The 9,769-nt window shown below is 34.1% G+C and overlaps 1 protein-coding gene across 1 annotated transcript; it reads left to right on the top strand.

The window, feature by feature from the left end:
* Nucleotides 1-3,104: 3,104 nt before the first annotated feature.
* hmgn1b (high mobility group nucleosome binding domain 1b) lies at nt 3,105-7,684 on the top strand. Its single transcript, XM_059352350.1, has 6 exons — nt 3,105-3,298; nt 4,761-4,781; nt 4,934-4,963; nt 5,053-5,094; nt 6,469-6,576; nt 6,662-7,684. Exons 1-6 carry the CDS (start codon nt 3,281-3,283, stop codon nt 6,707-6,709), a joined length of 267 nt encoding a protein of 88 aa, XP_059208333.1. The 5' UTR covers nt 3,105-3,280; the 3' UTR covers nt 6,710-7,684.
* Nucleotides 7,685-9,769: the final 2,085 nt, after the last annotated feature.

The following is a 9,769-nucleotide window of genomic DNA, read 5'->3' on the forward strand; positions in this document are numbered from 1 at the left end:
ACTGTTAAATATTCATCCCTCATATGTAAATTAATAGTTTTTTACTGTTTTTCACCAGTGAACATGCCCGATTCTCTAACCTCTAAATCACAGTCTGAATTACTTCAAAATCAGAATCAGAATCGCCTTTATTGTCATTGCACAGAGTAACAAGTACTAGGACAACGAAATTAGCCATCAACCCGTCCAAACATATACTTAACACACATACAATATGACAGTAAGGTGGACAGGACAGGGAGACAGGGATGAAAGAAAATAAATACAGCATAACGTGAGGAGAGGGAAATACATGGCCTACAAACAGTTACATGACAATAATTACCAACTGACGGTGATAGTTTATTTGCTGACTGAAAGCCAAATGCAGTGTTTATTCTAAGTTGTAAATCTGTCATTTTAACTTGATTTTTTTTACATTGGCCTGCTTGTCTTGTCTTGCTAAAGACATGATTATTTTGCCAAACTGAGAATTAAAAATGTATTGCTACACGACCAATGCCTTAATAAAGGACAAAAAATATATATATAAAAAAATAAGATAATCATACATTAAATAGGTGTACAGTAAATTGTACAGGTAAAGATAAGATACCCTAGAAAATCATACTTACATCATTACATCATAAAAAAAGACAAGAACAACAGAAAACAAACAGGAAAAAACAGAAAACATTACATAAAATAAGGCAATATAGATGTTCTAGTACTAAACAATAATGGTTTTTTTTTAAAATATCACAATATTTCATCCAGTAAGCAGAATAACTATTCATGGTTCAGTGACAAAGAATTTGTGTTGTTCACATTTGGTATATTTAAGAGCTGGGAAGCGTAGTCTGCTTGAACATGTTTTGTTTGTGCCTGCTTTGCAATGCAAATACATAGTAGATGACGTTGTGTTGAAGTGAAGAAGCTCATTGTTGCCTCCTTAGTGTGATGTATTTCCTGCTGAAACAGGATGTTGGGCTGTCCAGGAGGCAGGGAGGGATCATTTAAAAGTCCACTCAGTTAAAGGGACTTTGAGTACCTTTAAAAGCCCTAAATAAATCAATTTTTTCATTATTATTATTATTTTAATAATAATTATATTTGTGGGGATTTATTTATTTATTTATTTATTTATTTATTTATTTATTTATTTATTTATTTATTTATTTATTTATTTATTTGTTTGTTTGTTTGTTTGTTTGTTTGTTTGTTTGTTTATTTTTATTTATTTATTTTTGTATTTGATTATTTAACCTGTGATGGTTTTGCAGGTTGGGATTTTTTTTATTTAGGTCTAATATAATACATTTTTTACAGACTTGCATTGACATGATGTTGGTCTTTTTAACTTGTGTGGTATATATTAACTATCCTATTTTGTTAAATTGGTGTTTTCCCAAAAGAAATTATTATTTGGTGGCTCTAATAAGTCTCAAATGTTAAAGTATGTGATTTTCCAATGTAATCTGGTGGTTCTAACAACAAACATAGTTACACATATACTCAAATTATTATCACTTTTTGTATCATTACACTTCTAATGCACAAGGTCATTTTGACCCATGTGTGAAAACTTGATGTTATAATACAAAAAATATTTTTCGTCATAAAGTATGAAAGGAAAAATGGATATAATGATCTGTTGTAAAATAAAAAGAAAAAGATATTCAAACACACAGCCAGCATGAAATAACATGGTAAATTAATGCGGGTCATTTTTGACCCATGTTGTGCATTAGAAGGTGTTTATATGTTGTGCATTAAGAGGTTAAGTTAATTATTTAAACAGCATTTGTATAGGACTGATTATGATCAAAATAATGATAAAAATGGAAAAATACAGTAATTTTGTCACAAGGACCATTTTTTTTATAAACATATGTTTATTGCACATTTTGTTAATTTACAAACGGCAAACAACATAGAACAAGAAGGCACACACAAGAAAACAACAACAATAATGATAGCAATAATGATGATGAAAATAAAATCAATAAATAAATAAACTGGGGGGAAAAACAAAAAAAACATGGCGGTAGAAAGATAAATAAATGAAAAATAAGTAAATATATATATATATATATATATATATGCACAAACACAGATACATATACATGTCTGCAAAGCTCTAAATGTGTATACTAAATCAAGATAAATGAAAAGAGAAATAAATCTTCAGATCAGCTCATCATTCCAGCCATCTACTTCAATATCATATTTCTCAAGGAAATGACAGAAAACCTTCCAGATTCTCCAAAACTTGTCAAGCTTGTTTTTCATGGTGTACAAGGACCGATTTTTTAATTGTAAATTATACAGCACTATACTGTAAAAAAAAATCAAACACAGTGATGAACTGTGAATAACAGCTCCAGAAAATGACTGTAGATCTCACAGCGATCATTTACAGTGAGGTTTCATCGAGGCAGAAGGGAAATAAGAGGGAACAGTGTCTGTATGGTCCACTCAGGGGAAATGAATGAATGTCTCCGTGCTGCTGAAATGTCTGAAATGGCTTCAACACAAAGCTGCAGGACGCGCGACGGCGGTTGTTTCCTCTCCACTCGTGTTTTCAATGCACACTCACAATGCTGCAAGCAGCGAGTGGACGGCGACAAGACTGCGAGCAAGGTTGCATGCACACATGCTAGAAGCTGTGCCTTCACTTATCCTGTCGCCATTTTCCCCAAGCTAAAATACAAAAGACTTGGCTGGGGGAGCACACACCCCTCTCTCAATCTCCTGCTAATACACAAGCTACATTTTCTATCGTGCTAATAACGCACAATGTGTTTTTAAAAAAATATATTTTTAAAAACATATATCTCATGCTTTTGCATCGAAATGGGGGCATTCTGGTGGGAAATAAAAGCATTTCAGAAGGTGGAAGGCAGATTTAATGACACTTTTGCCTTGTTACAGCAGATGGCTGCACAGAAAGACAAATAGCTCGCCATGTTTGTTGACTGACGTGTGACGCACCCACACAGGTAGGAGTCCAGATTTGAAATCGCGTTGCTGACCACCGCGTCGTCCAATCAGCAGCGAGCGGAGGCGGGACTTAGCCCCGTCGATCATGCAGGAAACATAACGGTTTGAATAGGGAGGGAGGGGGAGAATCCAATCCGGTTTGAGCTAGTTCTTCTTCCACTGGAACATTAACGTCTCGCTTCGCTGTATAGACTGTACTGGTACAGCTTTATCCACAATATACCACTGTATTTCCTCCTGCATTGAGTAACATTTAGCGCTTTTTTCTGTTTTAAAAAACAACACACACAAACCAACCATGCCTAAAAGTCGCAAGGTGAGTAAATCGACATCTTTCATGCATGCAGTAATACAGCGTTTATAACCCCCAAACTGCAGTTTTGTAAAAATGGGCTTGCTCCAGCTTGGAGCTTAGAGTTGTTACAATGTTGCTACAAATGTCTCGTTTTCTGTTCCGGGTGCATGTCAACAATGTTGCGGCTTGCAGCCAGGAGTTTAGTTGCTATGTAGCGTCTGTTTTGATTTCGTGAAGTGGCTGATTCTTGGTCCTATCTCTCCGTGCAGTGATTATCTTTGTGCCAAGTGGATTTCCGTGTGCAGGGTTTTTACCGCAAAATGGTGACATGCACAGTTGCAATTGAGTATAAATACATTTAATTGCAGTGTAGAACAAAGCAATAGTCGTATTCTCTTGTCGATGTATTGCTTTTCTGCAGAGAAAGTTGGCGGCATATTGATTGTTTCCTATGGGGGTCGTCACGCTGGATACGCTAAAGTTTCTCTGAGAGAAAATAGCACCGATAATATAAACATGTAATGTTATTATAGGGGGTTATTCGGTGTTTGTTTGGCTTTAATGTTATTTTTGCGTGCACACGGTTTTCTTTTGCAACAAAAACACTTTTAATCGAATTTTATGATAATATGAGGACGTTTATTTTTCATTAACCGAGCGTACATGTGTGCTTTTTATTCATGCATGGCCGTCCTTATTGAAAATGCATTTGTTGGAAGGTTGTTCGTCGTGTCTTTGTGTATTGTGGCTCAGGCCAGTCGTAGGTTATGCAATGGCGAGCCTCCGTCAGCAAAGCGCTGCTCTTGTTGCTGGGGGTTCTAGTAGATTCTGCTACCAGATCGACAGAGTCGCTGAGCATCTCGGAGTGAGTCTTTTCAAATTTATGGCGGGAACGCTCTCTACACTGCTCGGTTTTCTCCGTTCACTGGCAATCCCATTTATTACCAATGAATGGATGTGTCGTGAGGAGGCGGAGTCCGCTCCCTCCTCCACCGGAGTTTTACTGTAGACAAATCAGTGGAGGAGCACGGAGAGCACGACCACACCAAGCTGTTTAAATAAACTCCACTGGGCTATTATGTTTCAGCTATTGTAGCCAGGCAGGTTAAAGGACACCCAACTTCTTGTGTTATTTTTTTGTGGGGATTTATTATGATTTGTCCCTTCCTAATTAGTATAATGCTGATTAAAAATTTATTTTGAATAAGGATTGTGGGGTTTTTTCCAGGTTGTCAGCTCCATTGTTCAAGATTTTAGAACAGCCAATCACAGTGCTTGGTCTTAACTAAATCATGTATGAAGCTGGATGTGTAGCCATAGGCTAATGCTCTGTCTGGAAACGCCCACTTTTTGGTTACATAACTAATACTTAAAGCCCATGACCCTCTCCCCCAACGCCAATTAAATCCCACATAGGCACATTAAAATGCAGGCAATTTCCTGAACCCTAAATAATTTTTTCTTTCTTTTTTTTTCCTCACAGGGAGCAGCAGGAGAGTCGGAGGTAAGGGATGATTAAACTTTTTTTTTTTTAACATGTCTGTTTTAATCTTTTTTTTTTTAAATGAAGTGAGTGTGTGCACCCACCAGGGGTCAGTAACACCCCATGAGTGAGAGCCAAAAGTAATCTCCCTGTGTGTTTTGCTCTCTCTGCAGCCCAAGAGGAGATCTCTAAGGTTGGTAGATGTAAGTACAGACCATCCCAGACCGACACATACATTAATAATGCTGTTATCTGCATTCTTAGTGCTAATAATGCTTTTTTCTTCCTTCAGCGACCTGCACCTGCAAGGGCAGAAACCAAAGCTAAGCCAAAGGTGAGACCTGTTTTTGATTATTCCTAATTAGATAGATAGATAGATAGATAGATAGATAGATAGATAGATAGATAGATAGATAGATAGATAGATAGATAGATATATTGATTGATTGATTACTTTATTCATCCCCAAAGAGAACTTCGGTTGTCACAGTAGTCCGGTATTCAAGTACAATAAAATACAATAGAATAAAATACTGAGGTAGAATAAATAAAACAACAATAGAAAAAAACACTTTAGAAGTTAAAAAAAGATCAGTTGGTAGGTTGATGGTAATTATGCTGATGATATGATGGCAACAATGCTATAGTGACTTGACGGTATATAATAATAATAGTACAGTATATAATATAATATGTAATAATAAATAGTAACAATATAAAATAATTATAAATAAAATAAAAAATAATATGATATATAATATATAAATATAGTAATACATTACATGTCATTTAGTAATAATAATAATAATAAATTAGACTAAAAAATATATAAATTAGATTAGACTCTCAGCTGTTGACTTTGTGTCTAATGTAGCGCTGGGCAATATAGCAATATAAAAGATATATCGATATATTTTTTTTAAATGTGACATGGAATTAGACCATATCACATATATCGATATAGTGAAAAAAAAGCTTTCTTTATATAAAATAAATAAATAAATGCTGCCCTTACTAGGGTTTGTCATATTTAATTATTTTGTAAGGTTCGTTATTCTTTTCTCATATAAATAGGTTTATTTCAGAAAAAGAATGGCCTATTTTATTGCATAGTCTATTTTTATTTATTTATTTTTTTTTTTTGATATGGACAATGCAGTCAACATAGATACAGGACATGCATCCGATGTGCTGCATACAGAGATATAGCTTCAGCTAATTTTCAACTCCTGTCCCTAGTTGGGCTTTTACAACTACATACAAAATCACAATACTATAAAAATCCAATATACAATTACCCCATCTACAAAATAGAATAAAATGACAACCAATTACAATATACATTTACCCTGAGAAAAAAATAAATAAATAAACCCTGTATAAATATAGCGTAGAGTTTAAGATCCTCATAAATCTATACATTGATTTAAATGTGCACTTTGTGGAGCTTTGATTTAAAAAAAAAAAAAAAAAGGGTACTCCTGTTGTTATACAGTATTTATGTTCAATTAAATAAAAAGTTTCAATAAAACTACTTGTGACATGTCATATTTGGCTTTGACTTTGACTAAATATCTCACTTTGTGATAAAAATAACGGGATATATATATCATATATTGATATTCAGCTTAAATATATGGGGGTATGACTTTTGGTCCATATCGCCCAGCTCTAGTCTAATGTGGTTGATTTTTTTTTTTATTTGCAGAAGGCAGCTGCTAAGCCTAAGAAAACCAAGGAGGTAGAGAAGGCCAAGCCTGAGGAGAAAGCACCAGAGGCCCCCGCTGAGAATGGCGAAGCCAAAGCTGAGGAAGAGGTAAAGCTTGTGCATCATATATATACTTGCAAAAATAAATCCCATCTCTTCGGTAAATAAACTTTGACATAATCTGTGTTTGCAGGCACCAGCTACAGACGCAGCTGAAGAAAAAGATGAGGCAGCAGAATAACACCCCTCAAACCACATCTTTTACCAGTGCTCCCTGTACCTCTTTTCTTGTACAATTCAGGGGAATATTTTTATCAACTATTTTCTAAATACAGGTTTTTTAGTAGTTTGATTGTAGAGAACACTTTTTTTTAATGAAAGAAAAAAGTCAATTTGGAGACGGGAATTTCGTCACATCCCACAATTTTGCATCGCCATAAAAAAAAATTGCGGTCATTGTTGTTACTGTCAGTGGATTTCATTTCAGTTTTAAATGTGAAGAAAGGGGGAGGGTGCAGGACAGGTTTGTCGTGTCAACACGCAAACACGACGTCCACAGGAGCTGGGGCAACAACCGGAAGAGCTTGTCTGCGTGGATTACATTCCATATGCTTTATAAGGGACAGTGTATGTAATCTGTGCTGGGGTGGGAAAGGACAAAGTCACAGGGCAACTCATTGTTTTATTGTTTATAATGAAGAACAGTGTTTTAGAATGTTTGTAAGCTTTGTTCCTATATGTTAACTCTTGTACTCATGCAGTTTTCTTAATGAATCTGATCAATAAAGCTAAAATCCCTAGTACTGGAGCTCTCCTTATCAGAACTGTGCATCACGTGTGTTGGTTGTGTCTCTGTTCTGTGATAGCATCGCAATAAATTTGTATAGCTGCTGTGAAAAGGGTTTTCAATCTTTCTATATGCAGTGTGTAATGGTACATTGTAAGGATGGTAAAAATGGAATTTGTTTTCTTAGCCAAGCTAATGAGGTCTGTAACCATAAAAAAACAACAACTGTTGAGACTGGCTTCTTAAAGGCCGGCAGACAAACTGTACATTTATTTGAGATGTCAAATGCATACCAGCAGTAGCAATATTCATGTGGGTTTTAGATATCTGTATCAAGTACAAGTGTGCAGTTTCTTTTTATTTGTTTATAGATGTACCTGTGTAATGATTGTTATCAACGAACCAATAAAACTTGGTTGGTAGTTGTTATGCTGTTTCATTCTGAAAGGCTGGTTAATTCATAGGCTTGAGGGTGTCTCATTGTTCTTAAAGGTATTAAAAGAAATTTGGGTGATTGATGAGGCTTTGTATAAAATCTATGTATGTATATATATGTCCTGTATATTCATACATAGAAATCAGGGATGGGCAACTTAAATGCAGGTGGGGGCTACAGTTTTTCATATTTATTCAGTATAAAATAAAAGAACTGGATGTAACCCTCTTATATGTTAGATTGGCAACATTTACATTTTTTTATTGAGCGTGATAGTGTTTTGAAAAAAAAAAAGATTCAAAATCACATTTTATGTTGGACTAAAGGACTTAAAAAAGACACAAAATGACAAAAAAAGACAAAATGACTAAAAAAAGACACAAAATGACAAAAAAAATACACCAAATGAGCAAAAAAAGGCACAAAATAACTAAAAAGACACAAAATGACCAGAAGAAGACACAAAATGACCAAAAAAGACACAGAAGAAGACACAAAATGACAAAAAATACACAAAATGACAAAAAAAGACACAAAATGACCAAAAATATACACAAAATGAGCAAAAAAGGCACAAAATGAACAAAAAATGACCAAAAAAGACTTACAAAGACATGAAAAGGATTCAAAAATGGACAAAAAAGCCCAAGACTCTATAGAGTTAAATTAAACTCTTACGAGCTATTTTTGTTGTTATCATGATATTTGTCCAAACAAATGTACCTTTAGTTGTGCCAGGCTTTAAAATGAACAAGAAATTGAAGAAAACAAGGGTGGTCTAATATTAATTTCCATGACTGTATGTGCTTCCTATGATGACGGTAATATTCCATGTAGACAGACGTGTTAACTTAAATGCTGCAGGGGGCCACACTTTTTCATGGACACTACCACAGGGCCACATATAGGACCGTGTACTTAACCAGATATGATGAAACTGACATTTTAAATATGTTTACAGTGCAGTAACTTAACATATTTCATGCTCAAATGCATGTTTAACAGTATAAATAGGAATACAAAAGGTTTGAAGCAAATAAAAAATAACCACTTACTGTGATTTCTTTTTTTTTTAGTGCAAGAACAGTAAACATTACTTGCAAGAAGTAATTTTGTGCATTTTTACACTGCACTTTTAAGATTTCATGCTCAAATACATGTAGTTGTACTGAGGGCCACTTCAAGTGAGGGTGCGGACCGTATGCGGCCCCCGGGCCTCCAGTTGCCCATCCCTGATATAAATGATGGGTCTGGCTATGCAAAACTAGTAATTAAGTTGAGTAAAGGTAATTTAGGTAAAATAACAATAATAAAAGCTTAAGAGAACAATACTGCCCTACAAAGTCTAACTGCAGTAACTACATTTTTGGTAAAAATTGATTTATAACTAAAAATGAACTCCTTGATGTCTGTTTTATCTTGTGACTAAGTTTTATATAGGGTTAGATTGCTTTATTTATAATAAATAATGATATAAAAACCACAAAATCCAACTCAAGACCAAACAGTAATCCCACTTACCATGGTTTGCTTTGGACATATGTACTAATTTAAACATAAAAATAATAGAAAATATAAGTTTAGTTGAGAGTGAAATTATTATCTAGATAGTGATGAAGTAAAAAGTGAGATAAAATTATATTAAGACTAAAATATAACATTTCTTTACAATATTAAGTCTAAAATGCACAAATCTTTGAAAAGAGTTGTTAAACACTAAAACAGACTTATAACAACATCAATGTGGAAATGTTTATTCACTGAAAACAAAATATAAAAGCTGACAGAAGACTAAAGCCATAATTTTACCTCTTATATGTTAAATATGCAACATTTAAAATTCTTCATTGAGCACTTCTGTGTACTGAAAGAAAAAAACACCAAAAAAAATATAATTTTCAGAATCTGATTTTATGTTTTTTGGATTAAAAAATAATGTTGATCCAGTAAGTCAAAGTGAAAACAAATAATTGTCAGATCATATAGGTGAGGCTGTGCTGAAAAAATACCAACATTACTGATACTGATTTTGGTTATTATCAAGAGAACCATGGAAAATGTCTAGATATCAACTCTTA

The sequence above is a fragment of the Centropristis striata genome, chromosome 15 (genome assembly GCF_030273125.1).
Source record: "Centropristis striata isolate RG_2023a ecotype Rhode Island chromosome 15, C.striata_1.0, whole genome shotgun sequence".
Lineage (NCBI taxonomy): Eukaryota > Metazoa > Chordata > Actinopteri > Perciformes > Serranidae > Centropristis > Centropristis striata.